General features: G+C 40.6%; 2 protein-coding genes and 1 long non-coding RNA gene across 4 annotated transcripts; 2 read left to right on the top strand and 1 right to left on the bottom strand.

Moving 5' to 3' along the window:
• Positions 1-923: 923 nt before the first annotated feature.
• On the top strand, positions 924-8,363 carry tsnaxip1 (translin-associated factor X interacting protein 1). The gene is made up of 16 exons (XM_014149077.3): positions 924-1,142; positions 1,306-1,396; positions 1,520-1,626; positions 1,709-1,835; positions 1,987-2,080; positions 2,252-2,448; positions 2,591-2,726; positions 2,830-2,999; positions 3,086-3,245; positions 3,409-3,527; positions 3,628-3,756; positions 3,846-4,004; positions 4,096-4,205; positions 4,299-4,422; positions 7,698-7,804; positions 8,021-8,363. Exons 1-16 carry the CDS (start codon positions 1,093-1,095, stop codon positions 8,229-8,231), a joined length of 2,091 nt encoding a protein of 696 aa, XP_014004552.1. The 5' UTR covers positions 924-1,092; the 3' UTR covers positions 8,232-8,363.
• LOC145861099 (uncharacterized) lies at positions 5,663-7,323 on the bottom strand. Its single transcript, XR_014380880.1, has 2 exons — positions 6,718-7,323; positions 5,663-6,510 (listed from the first exon to the last, which is right to left on the bottom strand). It is a non-coding gene; the product is annotated as an uncharacterized LOC145861099 (long non-coding RNA).
• A 217-nt stretch (positions 8,364-8,580) lies between the features above and the next one.
• nutf2 (nuclear transport factor 2) lies at positions 8,581-21,060 on the top strand. Of its 2 annotated transcripts, none has more exons than XM_014149079.3 (5): positions 8,581-8,856; positions 10,966-11,074; positions 12,129-12,200; positions 12,413-12,511; positions 19,434-21,060. In XM_014149079.3, the coding sequence occupies exons 2-5, from the start codon at positions 10,976-10,978 to the stop codon at positions 19,545-19,547; spliced, it is 384 nt and encodes a 127-aa protein (XP_014004554.1). In that variant the 5' UTR covers positions 8,581-8,856; positions 10,966-10,975; the 3' UTR covers positions 19,548-21,060. The 2 variants fall into 2 exon arrangements, with proteins under 2 accessions (XP_014004554.1, XP_014004555.1); XM_014149080.3 differs by lacking the exon at positions 8,581-8,856 and adding an exon at positions 9,026-9,312.
• The last annotated feature ends 232 nt before the right edge of the window (positions 21,061-21,292 follow it).

Below are 21,292 nucleotides of genomic sequence, written 5' to 3'. Positions count from 1 at the left end.
GGCTAAAAATATACTTCAATATTTCAATTTCCTAATATTAAGCAAACCAGACGGCACCATTTCCTTTTTATTTATGATAACCAAGGACACACTCTAACACTCACGTGTGTTTAGTGAGTCCGCCAGATCAGAGGCAGTAGGGATGACCAGAGATGTTCTCTTGATTAGTGTGTGATTTGGACCATTTACTGTCCTGCTAAGCATTCAAAACTAACAAGTACTTTTGGGTGTCAGTGAAAATGTATGGAGTAAAAAGTACATTATTTTGTAATGTAGTGAAGTAAAAGTTGTACAAAATATAAATAGTAAAGTAAACTACATACTTGAGTAAAAGTAAAGATACCTAAGTCATTTTCTATGAAGGTAAAAGTCACCCAGTAAAATAATACTTATAAATTAGTATAAATTATTTCAAATTCATTATATAAAGCAAACCAGACGGCACCATTTTCTATTTTGTTTTAAAGCCAGGGACACTCTCCAACAAATGAAGCAGTGAGTTCGCCAGATCAGAGGCAGTACGGATGACCAGGGATGTTCTCTTGATACGTGAGTGAATTGGACAATTTTCCTGTCCTGCTAAGCATTCAAAATGTAACAAGTACATTTGGGTGTCAGGGGAAATGTATTTAATAAAAAGTACATTAATTTTCTTTAGGAATGTAGTGAAGTAAAAGTAAACGTTGTCAAAAATATAAATAGTAAAGTACAGATACCCCAAAAAACTACTTAAGTAGTACTTACAAGTATTTTAACTTAAGTACTTTACACCACTGTACATAGATTATTAAATCACAGTTATAAAAATCTTTGATTAAGTCCTGAGCCAAGTCAAAGTTTTTTACGCCTTCTCTCTGTAAAGGCTCTCAAGGGATGCAAAAGTATCTGGCGCGCGATGGTCTGCTATTTGGGGTTCTTCCTGGGTCCTACATTTCCATGGCAACATTGTGTAAACATAACAATTCGGCTGTTTGCCTGAAGCTTTGGCCTGAAGTGAAGCAAATAGCTAGCTAACCTAATTGAAGAGGGATTCAATGTTAATGTATTTGGTAACTAGCTAGCTCGCTTGTTTGCTGCATCTAATCATAACAGATGTCGACACAGAAAGATATTACATTACCACCTTTATCATCGTTTGAACGGCAAGTGGCCTTGTCCAATTTACAGTTGTAGGCTAACGTTAACTGTTAACTTAGCTAGCTCACTCAGATAACGTTAGTCTATGATAGTAACGTTACTAAGCGAATCATATAATAATACAAATAATAATTTCTAGTTAGCTGCTTGTTTCCATCTCACTTTCAGACTGTCGTCTGAGTGTCAACATAACGCTGAAAAAAGAACTGGGCGACAAGTGGCAATTGGCGGTCCTGGCTCATGTAGAGCATCAACCAGAGTAAGATAAGCACTTAGCTAGCTAGGTTGGATCATTTGGGACTTAGTGACATGCACAAAGTACACTATTCATTCCTCGAGCAAGCTTTTTTAAAAAAAAACGTTTTATCTCACTCCCTGTCAGGTTGGCTGTACTTCAGGCTACCTGTCAACCTGGCCTGCCCATGTCACCTCTCAAGTTGTTCAGCAGGGGAGGAGACATACTTCAGGTGGAGAGATCAGGAACCATGGGTATTTAGCAAATTATATATACTGTCATATGATATAGGGTTAAAGTTGTGGAAGGATTTACTGAGATGGTAATATGCTACAGATGTGGTGAAGAGTTTGGTGGCCCTGTGGGGAAGCCACGATTCCTGGAGCAGCTTGAAAGCTACCTAAAGAAGGAGCTGCAGGCTCTTGACCCACAACAACCAAAAGTCCAGGAGCGCAAACTACAGGTCCCATCCATCTGCCATATAATATACACGTTATCCATGTAATTTAGGCTTTGTTACAGTGTATTTGCTTTACTACAAATAAGGAGTATAGTGAATAGATTCATTTTCATTTGGTTGTCAAGTCACAAAATCTGCCCTCTGTCATACGCAGGCATACCGGGAGGTCTTTGGCTGTTTCATTGAGGACTTCAAAACGTACAAGCCGCTTCTGTGTGCCATAAAAAATGAATATGAAATCACATTAGGTGTGTGGCATTGTAGCATGGAATGTTTGATTGTGGCATATAGGCCTATATTGTTATGGTGAATGTGAGTTTGGACAGAAAAACAAGGATGAATGGAAGTATCAGAGGGACTTAAAGATGTCATGCTTATAGGATGTTGGATTTTATTGTCTATGATGTCCATTTCTGCAGCATACCTACGGGACCAGATCCGGGAGCTGGAGCCTCTCCGTGCTCGTCTGGTTGTGGTGTCAGAGCAGTGTGAAAAGAGGATCCTGGGTCTGCGAGAGGAGGAGAGGGTAGAGATTAGTGCTCTGAAGCAAGAGCGCCAACACTGTCAAAAGGTTATTGAAAACATGAGAGAGACACAAAGTGCCCTGCAGACCCAGGTACAGTGCTTACCCACTAGGTTCAGTCTCAATCACACCAGTGCTGCTCTGAAAACACCTAATTCAAATTATTCTGGCTCATATTAACCATGCATAGGCTGCCTGAACTCTCCTTCATCGCTCTTTCGCTTGTTCTTCTCAGGTGTGTTGTCTGCAGGCAGACCTGGCCACTCAGTATCTGATGTACAGAGAAGAATGTGATGCTCGCAAGCTGCTCATCGCCAACATCAGCAGCATGAGCTATGGACCAGATGAGGAACCCGAGGAAGAGCAGGAAGGTAGTGAAAACATTTAACAATAAACGTATTATTGGTCAACTGTCTTGATGTAAGCGAAGTGTGGAGTGTTGTCACCCTCTGAAAACCTGTTCCTTTCCATCAGAAGTGGAAATCGAGGACCCAGTGAAGGAGAAATTGGCTCTGAAGGTGTGCCGAGAGGACCTGACTAAAGCCCAGGTTGAGCTAAATCGCTTGCATGCTGAGTATGGAGACGTAGTTCCCCGCCGTGACTGGGAGACGTTGGACCATACCCACAAAGAGAACTTGCTTAAGGTACAGTGAAATGTTTAATTCAAAAACAGCAGTCTCACTACATCAGACCTGAATGAGTGTTGAATCTCTCTTTGCATCTGTTCCAGCTGGAGACCCTGCAGAAAGACTTTGATCAGATGAAGGCTGAATATGACACACTGCTTGAGGTGCACAAGCAAGTCACAACACAGAGGGACAGCCTCCAGGGAGAACTGGAGGGCTTCAAAGAGGCCTCTACCCCCAGGCCAGAATGGGAGCAGTGTGCAGGTATCACATAGAAAAATTGCTCTAGGTTCTGTTTTTTTCCCCTTCCCATTTGTGGTATGGTATTGTTAGTAGTAATGCTTGAAGTGTTTAGCGTTTTGCTTTGTGACTGAATCAATATAAACATTTTAGATCAGAACATTTACACAGCACTTTGTGATTACAGACGTACTGGGAGGTAGTGAGCGTTGGGCAGATCTCTCCCAGGGCCAGTCCAGCCAGCAGCGTTTGGAGATCCTGCTGGCAGAACTGGGAGGAAAGAACTCAGAGTTTTTCACTGGACTGGTAAACCTCCCTCCCTGCTGAACTTTCAAACTGCCTGAACATCAACACATTTCCAAAAAGAATGGCATGGTCAAAAGGTCTTCACCCTGTGTCCACTCAGGGTACTTCTGATGATGTGCCCATATACCTGCGCTATGAGGGGCAGTTGAAGAACCATAGGCTAAAGAAGAATGCGGTTGTGAGAATCCTCAAGGAGGTTTGGAAGGAGAAGGTCATGGAGGACGGAAGGGTAAACTGATACCTTTCTTTTTTCAAATAATCAGTTATTATTTCACACACCGTTAGACTGATATTTCTTCTAATTGTATTTCTATTAAGAGAAATGAAAGCAGCAATCTTCCCGAGTTTCTGCGGCAACATCTGGAGAGTCAATATGGGGAAAAGGCTGGAGAGTGGGCTTATAGCTTAGTAGAGGGCATTCGTCAACACCAAAAGGATGACTCTGTCAGCCTCTTCAATGACATTCTCACAGGAAAGGTGTGTGATCTTGCAAATGTGTTATACAGAGCTCTTATGAGTGTGAGAAAGGATGGTGCGCATGATTTGATGATTATAAATGTATTAACAGGTGGATGAGAGTGTGTACCATGGTCAGACACATCTACTGTCTAACCTGCTGAAAGTGTTGATCCACAGTGACAGTACAGAGAGTGGGATGCTCAGTGTTCAGGATTTCAGGTAATGCAGATAATCAAATTACAGCACAGATTAAAGTCAAACATTACGATTATGACAGTGAGTGGGCTATATAAAATGGCCTCTGTTTTGCAGAGATGACTTGCAAATGGCCTTCCCTCTGAAAAGAGCGCAAGACATCGATGAGCTAGTGACCACAGCTCAGGCCGAGCTAGACAACAACGGTGGGAGCCTCCCATACCAAAGACTGTATACAGAGGTAACTTTTTGGGTCTCAGTCCAAACTTTCACACCTCAGTCCACATAATTTCACAATCCCGTTTTGATAGAGGAATACCAGCCATAGTCAATAGGCAGACCATGGTCTGGAAATTTGAGGGACTGGACCTTCTCAAAAAGTATTTAAGTACCCTTGATGTATACAATAGCAAAAATGTATGCTGTTTATAAAATAGTAATATACTACCACACTGAAACACAACCTTCACAAGACAATATAGATGGAAAGTATTCAGACCCCTTGACTTTTTTCACATTGTTACGTTACAGCTTTATTCTAAAATTGAGTGAAATGTTTTATTTTAATCAATCTACACACAATACCTCATAATGACAAAGCGAAAACAGGTTTAGAAATGTTTGCAAATGTATTAAAAATAAAAACAGAAATAGCTTATGTACATAAGTATTCAGACCCCTTGCTATGAGACACGAAATTGAGCTCAGGTGCATCCTGTTTCCACTGATTATCCTTGATGTTTCTACAACTTGATTGGAGTCCACCTGTGGTACATTCAATTGATTGGAAATGATTTGGAAAGGCACACACCTGTTGACAGTGCATGTCAGAGCAAAAACCAAGCCATGAGTTCGAAGGAATTGTCCGTAGAGCTCCGAGACAGGATTGTGTCGAGGCACAGATCTGGGGAAGGATACCAAAAAATGTCTGCAGCATTGAAGGTCCCCAAGAACACAGTGGCCTCCATCATTCTTAAATGGAAGAATTTTGGAACCACCAAGACTCTTCCTAGAGCTTGCCGCCAGGCCAAACTGAGCAATCGGGGGAGAAGGGCCTTGGTCAAGGAGGTGACCAAGAACCCGATGGTCACTCTGACAGAGCTCCAGAGATCCTCTGTGGAGATGAGAGAACCTTCCAGAATGACAACCATCTCTGCAGCGCTACAACAATCAGGCATTTATGGTAGAGTGGCTAGACGGAAGCCACTCCTCAGTAAAAGGCACATGACAGCCTGCTTGGAGTTTGCCAAAAGGCACCTAAAGGACTCTGACCATGAGAAACAAGATTCTCTGGTCTGATGAAACCAAGACTGAACTCTTTGGCCTGAATGCCAAGTGTCACGTCTAGAGGAAACCTGGCACCATCCCTACAGTGAAGCATGGTGGTGGCAGCATCATGTTGTGGGGATGTTTTTCAGTGGCAGGGACTGGGAGACTAGTCAGGATCGAGGGAAAGATGAATGGAGCAAAGTACAGAGAGATCATTGATCAAATCAAAATCACATTTTATTGGTCATATACACATGGTTAGCAGATGTTATTGCGAGTGTAGCGAAATGCTTGTGCTTCTAGTTCTGACAGTGCAACAATAGAAAGAAATCCAACAATTCCACAACAACTACCTAATACACACAATCTAAGTAAAGGAATGGAATAAGAATATATACATATAAATAAATGGATAAGCAATGACCGAGCGGCATAGGCAAGATTATAATAAAATACAGTATATACATATGAGATGAGTAATGCAAGATATGTAAACATTATTAAAGTGACGAGTGATCCGTTTATTAAAGTGGCCAATGATTTCAAGTCTGTGTGTAGGCAGCAGCCTCACTGTGTTAGTGATGGCTGTTTAACAGTCTGATGGCCTTAAGATAGAAGCTGTTTTTCAGTCTCTCGGTCCCAGCTTTGATGCACCTGTACTGACCTCGCCTTCTGGATGGTAGCGGGGTGAACAGGCAGTGGGGCCTCCCAAGTGGTGCAGTGGTCTAAGGCACCGCTACGCAGTGCTAGCTGTGCCACTAGAGATCCTGGTTCGAGTCCAGGCTCTGTCGCAGCCAGCCGCGACCGGGAGACCCGAAAACAGGTTTAGAAATGTTTGCAAATGTATTAGAAAAAGGGGTAAAAAAAAAAGTAAAATAAGAACTGGCAGTGGCCTTCCTGTGACATCGGGTGCTGTAGGTGTCCTGGAGGACAGGTAGTTTGCCCGCGGAGATGTGTTGTGCAGACCGCGCCATACTCTGGAGAGCCCTGCAGTTATGGGCAGTGCAGTTGCCATTACCAGGTGGTGATGCAGCCTGACCGGATCCTCTCAATTGTGCATCTGTAAAAGTTTGAGAGAGTTTTAGTTGACATGCAAAATTTCTGTAGACCCTGCCACATACATCTCGTGTCTGAGCCGTTGAATTGTGACTCCACTTTGTCCCTGTACCAGCATTTCACTTGTTTGATTGCCTTGCGGAGGGAATAACTACACTGTTTATATTCAGCCATATTCCCTGTCATTTTTCCATAGTTAAATGGTTCTCACTTTCAGTTTTGCACGAATGCCGCCATCTATCCACGGTTTCTGGTTACAGCAAGTTTTAATAGTCACAGTGCGTAGAACATCTCTATGCACTTCCTTCTAAACTTACTCACTGAATCAGCGTATTCAGCGTATTCTCTGAGGCTACTCGGAACATGTCCCAGTCCGCGTGATCAAAACAATCTTGAAGCGTGGATTCCGATTGGTCAGACCAGTGTTGAATAGTCCTTGTCACAGGTACATCCTGTTTGAGGAACAAAACTGATTCGTGGTCAGATTTTCCAAGGGAGGGCGGGGGAGGGCCTTGTATGCGTCGCGGAAGTTAGAGTAGCAGTGATCCAGAGTTTTGCCAGCACGAGTGCTACAATCAATATGTTGATAGAATTTAGGTAGCCTTGTTCTCAAATTTGCTTTGTTAAAATCCCCAGCTACAATAAATGCAGCCTCAGGTTATATGGTTTACAGCCTTATTCTAAAATGGATTAGAACAAGGCTGTAAACCTGCTCCAGAGCACTCAGAACCTCAGACTGGGGCAAAGGTTCACCTTCCAACAGGACAACGACCCTAAGCACACAGCCAACGCAGGAGTGGCTTCGGGCCAGAGCCCGGACTTTAACCTGATCTAACGTCTCTAGAGAGACCTGAAAATAGATGTGCAGCGACACTCCCCATCCAACCTGACAGATCTTGAGAGGATCTGCAGAGAAAAATGGGGTTAACGCCCCAAATACAGGTGTGCCAAGCTTGTAGCTTCATACCCAAGAAGACTCGAGGTTGTAATCACTGCCTAAGGTGTTTCAACAAAGTAGAGTAATGTCTGAATACTTTATAAAATGTGAAAATTTTATTTAATCAATTTTATAATAAGGCTGTAACATAACAAAATGTTGAACAAATTAAGTGGTCTGAATACTTTCCTGATGCACTGTAGGCTACCATTACTGTCTACTGTGGCAAAGACATGGTGTTATGTCCTATGCAGGATGCAGATGGGAAACACAAAGACTTCCTGAATCTGGTGAAGAAGCAGGCCTCCACAGAGAGGCATATGTATATCAGCGAACTGAGGACTCAGCTGGGAGGCAAAGGGTAAGCAAAGCGTTTACCCTTTGTAGGACGGCAGGTAGCCTAGCGGCAAAGGCTAGGTGAAATCTACCATAGTCACTTTGGATAAGAGCGTCTGCAAAATGACGTAAATGTATACAGATCTACATTTGCACAAGTAATACACTTGTTTCATTGTTGTTTGAAAAGTGTAAACCGTTTTGAAAGGATCATCAGGGGCATTGTGTTTTTTATTCACAGAGAGGTGACTGTGGCCGATCTAAGGGCTGCCTTTAAGAACATTGACCCCTCTCTGGACGCTACCACACTAGACTGGGTCCTAACTATGGCATTCCAGATACACCAGGAGGAGCTAGAGCAGCACACAACACAAATGGACACAGAGCTGGCCCTGCAGCACCTCCTGGCAGTAGATGTGACCAGGGCTGGGCCTGCACCACAACAGGACTAAATCGCTCTAAGCACTTTTAGAAAGTGGTAGCCATCAGGCATCTAACTGTTTCTTTGCTATCCTTGTGGCCTGCAAACTCATGATATATTTCCAAAGGAACCAGGTTGAACATTAAACAAACACTTAAACGAACTGTTGTTACTGAAATTATCTGTAAGTCAAATGTGTTTCACACAGTAATTTATTATCAGTGTCAGAAATTGAATATTTACGTAACAACATTAGCATCCCAAAGTTGAGCTGTCACATACTTCTCTGGTGTTCTAATAGCCAGGCTAGCAAATTGTTCACCGGAGCAGTGTGTGGCTACTCAATTCAAACTTCTGTTCATAGTAGCATACAGTGTCATTAGAACTGTGCCATCTTGTGGATGTCCGCATGTAAAACCATGGCCATTCTACCCATCCTCATAATTTCCACAACAAATGTAGTTTACCTTCATTAAAGTGGGCTGATTTAAAAGGTACAATATTTCTGTATATTGAGAGTTTCGTGTAGGTGGAAAAACCGACCAGCTGTATAGATTGAAGAACTTCATTTCCCACGTAGCATTCGACAGATGAGCATGCGCCTAAACTGGTGTAATCGCCATAACTGGAAGCCGGGGCACGGTTTTGGGTTCGCGGTAAGTTGCTTTTCTAAAACATGTCATTCTATATTAAATAAAAACATTTGTTGTCTTCTAGCGACAACCGTATCCTATTATGTTTGAGAATGGATTAGTTTATATACCTTTTTGACAGGCGGTGGCTCGCCAAAAGTGATAGCTAGGACACGCCTATGTTCTGTCTGGGCCCGGTCGAAAGAAGCTTCAGTATGTTGAGGAACGGTTAGGGTATTTTTAGCAGTCGATAGTGCGAAAGAACGTGCCATACCACTTGTATATCTAGCATTCACTTTAGAATGACATTTTCTAGCCCTTTGATTGCATTTTATTAGCTAAGCAATACGGGACATCGAGCTAGTCAGACAACCAACGTTTGATCTTTGATATTAGCCTTGCCTATGCTAGCTAGCTCAGCCAAAGTCAAAGAAAGAGTCCAACATTGCCCATGTCATGCTCACGGTGTGAGCGGACTGTGTAAGTAGCTAGCATTCAGCTGACTAACACATGAAACGTTAGCTGTAGTAGCTAGCTAGTATCTTGAATAACTTGATTGAGTTAGCTAGCTAGTAGCGATCTTCTCTTTGAAATCTCAAACGACACGATTGGATATAACGTGTTGCAATTATAGTCCAAGGGATGATTTGTAAACAAGTATTTCCTAGGTTCGTGTGAATAATTGAGGTAGCAAGCTATGCAAGCTTCGTATAAAGTTAACGTGCGTTGGGGAGGCACGTGAGACGCTGTGACGCGGTCACTGACAGAGCGCTGATCAAAACAAGACTAGCTTAGCTAGCATTGTCAGAATAGGTACCATCATTTGGGTGTAACTGTTGCTAAACTATGGCCCTTGGTGGTATTTGCTCAATTGTTCTAAAGTAGTGTGCGTAGTTTGCTTGCTCTGTCAATGAAGCATAACCTTGTCCTATCAGCTGTCTCTGTTTTCTGAAAAAGCCCCAAAGAAGAATACTCTACAGTGCTTCTTTTTTTAGACAACGTTTAGTCAGTGCGTGTATTCCTGGTGCTGTTAATGTATTGTTGAACCACTGAATTCAAAAAATGTATTTCCTATACAGAACAAAAATATAAATGCATTGTTATTTGAGCTGAATTAAAATATCCTTAATTTTCCATATGCCGAAAAAGCTTACTTCTCTAAAATGTGCACAAATTTGTTTGCATTTCTCCTTTCCCAAGATAATCCATCCACCTGGCAGGTGTGGCATATCAATACGATGATTAAACAGCATGATCATTACACAGGTGCACCTTGTACGGGGGACAATAAGAACACTCTAAAATGTGCAGTTTTGTCACACAAGACAATGCCACAGATGTCTCAAATTGAGGGAGCGTGCAATTGGCATGCTGACTAGAATGTCCACCAGAGCTCTTGTCAGAGAATTTAATGTTCATTTCTCTACCATAAGCCGCCTCCAATGTAATTTTAGAGCAATTTCGCACAGCCATTGAAGAGTGGGACAATATTCCACAGGCCACAATCAACCGCCTGATCAACTCTGTGAAGTAGATGTGTCACGCTGCATGAGGGAAAATGGTGGTCACCAAATACTGACTGGTTTTCTGATTCACGCCTCTACCTTTAAAAAAAAAAAAAGTATCTGTGACCAACAGATGCATATCTGTATTCCCAGTCATGTGAAATCCATAGATGAAACTATTTACATTGACCCCCCCCCCCCTTTATTTTTACACTGCTGCTACTCGCTGTTTATCTATTTACAAATTACCTTGACTGACCTGTACCCCCGCACATTGACTCGGTACCGGTACCCCCTGTATATAGCCTCATTATTGTTCTGTAAATATCTTGTTGATTGTATTAAAAAAAATGTATTTAGTAAATATGTTCTCAACTCTATTTCTTGAGCTGCATTGTTGGTTAAGGGCTTGTAAGTAAGCATTTCATGGTAAGGTCTTCACCTGTTGTATTCAGCGTATGTGACATACAATTTTATTTGATATGGAACAATTGGTGTGGACTCTTTCTTTTGCCCCTAAGTACAAACCCCACAAGCTCTACCTGGTCTTTCTTGCCCAGATTTCTTGAGTTTAGTCTATGTCATCCACACCACTAAGATTGTCTCTTCCAATTGAACTTGTTTCCAGGTGATTCAGAATGGGGGAAAAGCCGATTTGGGAACAGATAGGATCCAGTTTTGTGCAACATTACTACCAGCTCTTTGACACGGACAGGACCCAGCTTGGAGCAATATATGTGAGTGGATCTGTCTGTACCAATGAATATTAATCATAGTTATGCTTTCCTGTGTCCTGTTCTCACCACTGCAGTCCTCACCCCCTTGCATTTATTCCACCATCACCTTCAACAGTCTAACCACCTCTGCATCTGTTATAACTCATATAGTAATGATTTTCAACAATGAATTGGATATTTGTTAATGTTCAGTTCTTTTTTTCAAATAGAAAAGTAGTGCATCATACAATATCTCCAGACCTGTGAGCAAATGCTCCCTGATAATTCCATTCCAAACACTATCCAAGGGAAAGATTGTTGAATCAATTCATGTTCTGTAGTCTTGCCCTATTTCAATGTTACTGTTCAAACCTTTACTTGGTTTATGTGTTTCAGAGACTGATCCTAGACCTAGATCAAATAAGTTTTGACAAACATTCATCTGAGGAACGTTTTGGGCCAAAGAAGTATCAAGTTAGACTGTGGGACAGGCAAATATGCATACTACTTTGACACTTACAAGCTAAAGCATAATATATTTCAATAAGAGGTACAATAGACAGCATATAGACTTATTTTAAGCTGTTCAAATAATTGTAATGTCCATTTATCAATCATGAGAACAAGCAAGTTGTTGATTGTTCCCTTTTCTTTACGTTCAGCTTAGTTGGCATTCTTGAGTCAATTTGTTTGTGAGCCCCCTATTGGTAGCACAATTTATATTTTTACATGGGAGGAGAACTGCACAAGCTATGACTCATTTACATTATTATACAAATCTATTACTGAAAGGCTTCTGGTAACTCTATTTTGCCCTTAAACAATAATTCAATTTTTATCGAAGAATAAAGTAAGAGCAGCAGAGCCCGTTCTTCTATTGTTCTTCCACATGGTACATGACTAAATAGTTGCATATTCCCTCACTCTCTCATACCCTAACTTGAGTATGCGTAGAAAAGTTAGTCATGAATAAAACAGATTGGGAGTCGGGACATACCTCACATTCTTCCACCCTATACCACCAATATGCCTTCTCCCACTGACAAACTCAAACCTCTGCTTTTCCTTTTTACAGATCGATGCATCATGCCTTACATGGGAGGGACAGCAATTCCAAGGGAAAGCAGCAATTGTCGAGAAACTTTCCGTAAGTGACATTTTAAAATATACCTGAGCATGGCAGAATGGAATGTCTCAATAGTATGTCAGGAGTGCACTGAATGATTGAACAGGATATCTTGATGGAATGTGCTTGTCTCAGATACATTTTACATTTTAGTCATTTAGCAGACGCTCTTATCCAGAGTGACTTACCGTAGTGAATGCATGCATCTCTTGTTTATTATTTTTTCTTTTCAGACTCTCCCCTTCTTAAAAATAGCCCACAGTATAACAGCACAAGACCACCAGCCCACACCTGACAGCTGTATAATGAGTATGGTAGTAGGACAATTAAAAGTAAGTAATTGTCATTCTAATACCGTAAAAATGTACACTACCGTTCAAAAGTTTGGGGTCACATAGAAATGTCCTTGTTTTTGAAAGAAAAGCTAATTTTTTCCATTAAAATAACATCAAATTGATCAGAACTACAGTGTAGACATTGTTAATGTTGTAACTGACTATTGTAGCTGGAAACGACAGATTTGTTATGGAATATCTACTAGAGGTCGACCGATTAATCGGAATGGCCGGTTAATTAGGGCCGATTTCAAGTTTTCATAACAATCGGAAATCGGTATTTTTGGACGCCGATTTGGCATATATATATATATATATATATATAGAACTGTGAAGACTATATATAAAGGTCTTATATATATTAGACCTTCATTTAATTAGGCAAGTCAGTTAAGAACACATTCTTATTTTCAATGATGGCCTAGGAACGGTGGGTTAACTGCCTTGTTCAGGGGCAGAACGACAGATTTTTACCTTGTTAGCTCAGGGATTCAATCTTGCAACGTTACGGTTAACTAGTCCAACGCTCTAACCACCTGCTTTACATTGCACTCCATGAGGAGCCTGCCTATTACGCGAATGCAGTAAGAAGCCAAGGTAAGTTGCTAGCTAGCATTAAACTTATCTTATAAAAAACAATCATCAATCAATCATAATCACTAGTTAACTCCACATGGTTGATGATATTACTAGTTTATCTAGCCTGTCCTGCGTTGCATATAATCGCTTAGGTACACGTTGCTCCAACGTGTACCTAACCATAAACATCAATGCCTTTCTTAAAATCAATACACAAGTATATATTTTTAAACCTGCATATTTAGTTAATATTGCCTGCTAACATGAATTTCTTTTAACTAGGGAAAATGTGTCACTTCTCTTGCAAACACAGTCAGGGTATATGCAGGAGTTTGGGCCGCCTGGCTTGTTGCGAACTGTGAAGACTATTTTTTTCCTAACAAAGACAGCCGACTTCGCCAAACGGGGGATGATTTAACAAAAGCGCATTTGCGAAAAAAGCACAATCGTTGCACGACTGTACCTAACCATAAATATCAATGCCTTTCTTAAAATCAATACACAGAAGTATATATTTTTAAACCTGCATATTTAGCTAAAAGAAATCCAGGTTAGCAGGCAATATTAACCAGGTGAAATTGTGTCACTTCTCTTCCGTTCATTGCACGCAGAGTCAGGGTATGTGCAACAGTTTGGGCCGCCTGGCTCGTTGCGAACTAATTTGCCAGAATTGTACGTAATTATGACATAACATTGAAGGTTGTGCAATGTAACAGGAATATTTAGACTTAGGGATGCCACCCGTTAGATAAAATACGGAACGGTTCCATATTTCACTGAAAGGAAAAACTTTTGGTTTTTGAGATGATAGTTTCCGGATTCGACCATATTAATGACCTAATGCTCGTATTTCTGTGTGTTATTATATTATAATTAAGTATATGATTTGATAGAGCAGTCTGACTGAGCGGTAGTAGGCAGCAGCTCGCTCGTAAGCATTCATTCAAACAGCACTTTCATGCGTTTTGCCAGCAGGTCTTCGCTGTGCTTCAAGCATTGCGCTGTTTATGACTTCAAGCCTATCAACTCCCAAGATTATGCTGGTGTAACCGATGTGAAATGGCTAGCTAGTTAGCGGGGTGCGCACTAATAGCGTTTCAAACGTCACTCGCTCTGAGACTTGGAGTAGTTGTTCCCCTTGCTCTGCATGGGTAACGCTGCTTCGAGGGTGGCTGTTGTCGATGTGTTCCTGGTTCGAGCCCAGGTAGGAGCGAGGAGAGGGACGGAAGCTATACTGTTACACTGGCAATACTAAAGTGCCTATAAGAACATCCAATAGTCAAAGGTATATGAAATACAAATCGTATAGAGAGAAATAGTCCTATAATTCCTATAATAACTACAACCTAAAACTTCTTACCTGGGAATATTGAAGACTCATGTTAAAAGGAACCACCAGCTTTCATATGTTCCCATATTCTGAGCAAGGAACTTAAACATGAGCTTTTTTACATGGCACATATTGCACTTTTACTTTCTTCTCCAACACTTTGTTTTTGCATTATTTAAACCAAATTGAACATGTTTCATTATTTATTTGAGGTTAAATTGATTTTGTTGATGTATTATATTAAGTTATAATAAGTGTTCATTCAGTATTGTTGTAATTGTCATTATTACAAATAAATGGGGGGGGGGAACGGCCGATTAATCGGTATTGGCTTTTTTTTGGCCCTCCAATAATCGGTATTGGCATTGAAAAATCATAATCGGTCGACCTCTAATATCTACATAGGCGTACAGAGGCCCATTATCAGCAACCATCACTCCTGTGTTCCAATGGCATGTTGTGTTAGCTAATCCAAGTTGATCATTTTAAAAGGCTAATTGATCATTAGAATACCCTTAGAATACCCTTGGTGTTTTGCGGGTACTATTTAATGAAGCTGCCAATTGAGGACTTGTGTGGTGTTTGTTTCTCAAACTAGACACTCTAATGTACTTGTCCTTCTGCTCAGTTGTGCACCGGGGCCTCCCACTCTTTCTATTCTGGTTAGAGCCAGTTTGTTCTGTTCTGTGAAGGGAGTAGTACACAGCGTTGTACGAGAGCTTCAGTTTCTTGGCAATTTCTCGCATGGAATCGCCTTCATTCCTCAGAACAAGAATAGACTGACGAATTTCAGAAGAAAGGTCTTTGTTTCTGGCCATTTTGAGCCTGTAATCGAACCCACAATTGCTGATGCTCTAGATACTCAACTAGTCTAAAGAAGGCCAGTTTTATTGCTTCTTTAATCAGCTTTCAGTTGTGCTAACATAATTTCAAAAGGGTTTTCTAATGATCAATTAGCCTTTTAAAATGATCAACTTGGATTAGCTAACACAACATGCCATTGGAACACAGGAGTGATGGTTGCTGATAATGGGCCTCTGTATGCCTATGTAGATATTCCATAAAAAAATCAGCCGTTTCCTGCTACAATAGTCATTTACAACATTAACAATGTCTACACTGTGTTTCTGATCAATTTGATGTTATTTTAATGGACAAAAAAAGTAGCTTTTCTTTCAAAAACAAGGACATTTCTAAGTGACCTCAAACTTTTGAACAGTACTGTATTATTGCCAGTTTCTTAAACTAACAACTGAATAGCTTACAGGCTAGAAATCCCCACCTGCTTTGAAAATTACTGTATTTGTTTAAATCGTTTTAAATGAAGAGTCAGGGTTCTGTCTGTTGGATTAAGCTGTGTGTTGTACCTAGCTGTGCTTTTTAACATCTGTTTTCAGCTTCACAGTTTCAAGCCCTTTGTTCATCAAGTTGATATAACTAGCTATGCTTTTATTAATCTGCCGAAGCAAATAGACAGAATAAGCCATGGACCAAGCCTTCCTATGTTAGTAAAATCAAGGGTATGTGTGTGAGGTAGGTAAGTAGTTTGCACATTAGAAGTCAGGGCTATTGTATTTTGTCTGTCTCGCTGGCAGATGATGACCAGGTCCTGGGCTTCCAGCAGACGTTTTTGCTGAAAAATTATAGGAATGCCTGGGTTTGCACTAGAGGTCGACCGATACCGATTATTGGCGGGCCCCAAAAAAGCCGATACCGATTAAACGGCTGATCTTTTTTTTTTTTTTATGTATTTATTTGTAATAATGACAATTACAACAATACTGAATGAACACTTATTTTAACTTAATATAATACATCAATAAAATCAATTTAGCCTCAAATAAATAATGAAACATGTTCAATTTGGTTTAAATAATGCAAAACAAAGTGTTGGAGAAGAAAGTAAAAGTGCAATATGTGCCATGTAAGAAAGCTAACGTTTAAGTGCCTTGCTCAGAACATGGGAACATATGAAAGCTGGTGGTCAATATTCCCAGGTAAGAAGTTTTAGGTTGTAGTTATTATTGGAATTATAGGACTATTTCTCTCTATATGATTTGTATTTCATATACCTTTGACTATTGAATGTTCTTATAGGCACTTTAGTATTGCCAGTGTAACAGTATAGCTTCCGTCCCTCTCCTCGCTCCTACCTGGGCTCAAACCAGGAACACATCGACAACAGCCACCCTCGAAGCAGCGTTACCCATGCAGAGCAAGGGGAGCAACTACTCCAAGTCTCAGAGCGAGTGATGTTTGAAACGCTATTAGTGCGCACCCCGCTAACTAGCTAGCCATTTCACATCGGTTACACCAGCCTAATATTGGGAGTTGATAGGCTTGAAGGGGTGGGTATAATTTGTGGAACGTTCCAACAGGAATCTGTTCCAAAAAAATGTAAAGTAGAAGGTTGCCAACCAACAACGCATACAAAGTAGCAACGCATACAAACCAAGCTAACTAGCTGCCGAATAGGCATCAACTCACTTCGTAGCTTATTCTTAATGTTTGTCCATAGGCAACCAGAGTGAGGACAGACATTTTTCGGAATAAACGTGATGAGTGAAAAACGCAATGAAATAGACCACTCCCTACCCGGTATCTTATTCTGCCACTATACAACTTTGTATGCGTTGTTTTTTGGCAACCTTGTTATTTACGAAGTTTTTGGAATAGATTCCTGTTGTAACGTTCCACAAATTATACCCACCCGGCTTGAAGTCATAAACAGCGCAATGCTTGTAGCACAGCGAAGGGCTGCTGGCAAAACGCATGAAAGTGCTGTTTGAATGAATGCTTACGAGCCTGCTGGTGCCTACCATCGCTCAGTCAGACTGCTCTATCAAATCATATACTTAATTATAATATAATAACACACAGAAATACGAGCCTTAGGTCATTAATATGGTCGAATCCGGAAACTATCATCTCAAAAACAAAAGTTTTTTTTTCTTTCAGTGAAATACGGAACCGTTCCGTATTTTATCTAACGGGTGGCATCCCTAAGTCTAAATATTCCTGTTACATTGCACAACCTTCAATGTTATGTCATAATTACGTAAAATTCTGGCAAATTAGTTCGCAACGAGCCAGGCGGCCCATACTGTTGCATATACCCTGACTGTGTGCAATGAACGCAAGATAAGTGACACAATTTCATGTTAGCAGGCAATATTAACTAAATATGCAGGTTTAAAAATATATACTTGTGTATTGGTTTTAAAGAAAGGCATTGATATTTATGGTTTGGTACATTGGTGCAATGACAGTGCTTTTTTCACAAATGCGCTTGTTAAATCAACACCTGTTTGTCGAAGTAGGCTGTGATTCAATGAGAAATTAACAGGCACCGCATCGATTATATGCAACGCAGGACACGTTAGATAAACTAGTAATATCATCAACCATGTGTAGTTAACTAGTGATTATGTTAAGATTGATAGTTTTTTGTAAGATAAGTTTAATGCTAGCTAGAAACTTACCTTGGCTTCTTGCTGCCCTCGTAACAGGTAGTCAGCCTGCCATGCATGCTCCTTGTGGAGTGCAATGTAAGGCAGGTTGCAAAAACGAATCCCCGAATCCCCCCTGAACAAGGCAGTTAACCCCCGTTCCTAGGCCGTCATTGAAAATAAGAATGTGTTCTTAATCTGACTTGCCTAGTTAAATAAAGGTGTAAAAAAATATATGTTTTAAAAAATTGGCAAATCGGTGGCCAAAAATACCGATTACCGATTGTTATGAAAACTTGAAATCGGCCCTAATTAATCGGCCATTCCGATTAATCGGTCGACCTCTAGTTTGCACCAACAAATTCTTCAGGCTTGCCCTGCACAACCTTTGACCTATCTGTGGTTTTATGACCCATCTTCTCCCTACTTACTGTCAGTAAGGATCAGTTTTCTGAGTGACCATGGGTCAGTTAGGCTTTTACTAATCTCACGCCATCGAGGGATCCTTCCATACTAGAGTTTGGTAATTAGAGACCACAGTGTGTTCAGGGCGCTAAAAATGTAATCTAATCACCAGTTTTTCCAACTCTGCTTAAAGTCATGCTCTGGTACCTTGGTGGACTAGTCTTTTTTTTTTAAACCACCCTCTTTGGGCACGGACGTGTCAATGTGTAGTTCATACGAGCAGAATTACTGTCATTCCGCATTTGGCCACAAAATCCCTAGTTTGAAAGTGGCTGTTTAATGGAAACTGTGCTGCGCCATTTTCCCTACATTTCCACGCACGTGGGCCAGCCCCCTAGCAATTAAAGTTCCAGATGGTGAGATTCAGCCCCTTGCCATTTGCGTGACAGCTAGCCACAATCACAAACAGGAGAGCGAGAGAGAGCAATGACGTGGTGCACATATGTGATGTTGTACGCAATTTTCAGGACCACTTTTGGCTCATGGGCGCTACTTTCAGAACTACTGGCTAAAAAGTATACAAAGTACTGGACAATCCCTTTAAAAAGAGAGGGGAAATGCACTATAAACTGCAACAAACAAGTGGTTTATTGAATTTGAACCGAGATTATAGTGAAGGCTGGCTTGTTTGACAAATTATTAACTAGTCTAAGCCACAGTAATGGCATTATATGAAAGCTCTGATCTTTACTGTGGACCTTGAACTTGCAATCTGCTTTTTAGAACATTCATGTGTCATTTGAAGATGCCAATGCCATCATGATCACTGAGTAGTTACCGTTACAGAGTTGTGTAAGCCTAGTCTCCACTGATACCTAAAGAGATGGCTTGCTTTTTGTCTATCTCCATTAGTGCCTGTTCACACCTGTGTGTGCTCTGTTTAGCTAGAAAAGCCTTGTGAGGAATTGGGGTTTGCCACAAGCCTATTGATTGTAAAAAATTAATGATAGAGTGGAATAACAGGAATGTGTGTTGTGTGCAGGCAGTTTGTCGCTTTGACCCAGACAGAATCAACTATTGTCAGAGATGCACCCAACTGTGGATTGGATTCACTGTCATAACTGTAACTTTACTAAGCTCTCTCTTTGTGTTACAGGCTGATGAGGACCCCATCATGGGATTTCATCAGAGTTTCATCCTGAAGAACATTAATGATGCCTGGGTATGCACCAATGACATGTTCCGGCTCGCGCTGCACAATTTCGGCTAAGGACAACAGAGGTGGGCAGAGTGGATATAAGGGAAGGCTGAGGATGGGGGAGGTCTTGCAGAGACACCTAAACGCCCAACCTTCTCTCTGTATCATCCATACCTGTATGAGAAATTACACCGGATTCCAGATGTCAATCACAGAGACATGCAGGCACATAGGCTACATGCCTTCAACTGAAATGAGATCTGTTCCTTTGCTGAGAGTTCACAGATCCATCAGAGTCCCTTTCCCTACGCTGACCTGCATGATGCTGGGGAGCTTAAATATCTGAAGATGGCAGACAAGGAAAAAAATGTACCAATTTACCTTCACTATTTTAGTTTTATGTTCGGACTCAATGTCTTATATCCTCTTGTTTTCTCATCGTACTCCCTGGTGTGTTATCAGCTTGCCTTATTGTATACAACTAAATCTCTTTTTAAAAGTTTAATTGAACATTCATTGTTATGTCAGGTTGCTCTAGCGATCCAAATAATCATAGAAAATATTATCAATAACATCCTTCCCTTAGACCAGCAAGCTTCCCATTTCCTCCTCATGCTCTCTGTGACAATGAATACTAAAGCCATGATACACAATAAACCGTTTACTTTTTCTTAATGTGAGCTCATTGTTCCTCTGCCTTTCTTACCCATTTCTCTCCCTCCACTTACCTTGTCACTCTTATTTTAATTGTGTTCCTAGCATTATATTGTAAACAATTTAGGTTCTAGTCAGTAGTTCTATAGCACATTGTTGTATATGATCTGCTATAGCATGTATTGTCTTGAGCAAGATGCAGCCAATATATTGTTATATATATATGGACATAGGATTCCCTCAATTTTTTCCCCAAAATAATTTTCCTTTGGCCAATACTGCAGAAATAGAACCACATAATGAGTTGAAGTATGCCCTTGGAAATTGGGATCACTTTGTGCCATCAATGTACTGTAGCATTGACCTGACATTTTTAGAGAGGCTTTGCAAGTGTTCTTTTGCAAGACGAGGAACAGGCATATGTCAAACTGCCTTATTTATTTCCTTTTTTTTTCCAATGATTATATATCATGTAATCTCTTTTCCACATGGGACAGAATGTACGGACTGCACATTTTAATTCCATACATTGTTTTGGAAAATAAAGAAACAGTTCTTGCCTGTTGTGTGACAAGGAAATCCCCAATACTTTTCCTGTAGGAAAAGTAAAGTGGCAGTGGGGGCCACATCTCTCATACGGTCATATTTTTACAGTAAAATTTGTCTAGCAATGGAGTTTTTTTTCTATTTAGATTTGATTTACAGTTTATAATTATCTATTGTTACCATTGTTTGCTGTCAATCAATGACTGGCATAACTAATGCTTTTGCTCCCTCATCAGCCAGTGTGTTGGCTACTGGTTTTGTTTTCCCTGATGGTACACTGGTTCAATTAAGATCAAAGGCATCTCTTCAAGGTCTGCTATCATTCACAGATGTACAAGGTATTCTATTCTTCTGGCAGACAGAAATAAAAGACGTATGAAAAGTATTACTTTTATTGTGTTATTTGGTTTTCAGCAGGGTTCAAGAAGGGCTTCCACATATTTGAGATGGGCACAATGCATTTTTCTTAGCTCATGCTGTTTTCTGTGTATGGAATCTGAATGTATTTTCTATGACATAGCATTTTATTAGTGCCGTGGAGGGTAGGAAATGCATGAACACCTAGTTTGTGGTGTTGGACAACGAACTTTAAAGAAGCCAGCCAGAATAATTGCATA

The sequence above is a fragment of the Salmo salar genome, chromosome 16 (genome assembly GCF_965601325.2).
Source record: "Salmo salar chromosome 16, fSalSal1, whole genome shotgun sequence".
Taxonomy (NCBI): Eukaryota; Metazoa; Chordata; class Actinopteri; order Salmoniformes; family Salmonidae; genus Salmo; species Salmo salar.
Note: the sequence above shows the minus strand (reverse complement) of the source record. Positions and strands in the feature narration are given on the sequence as shown.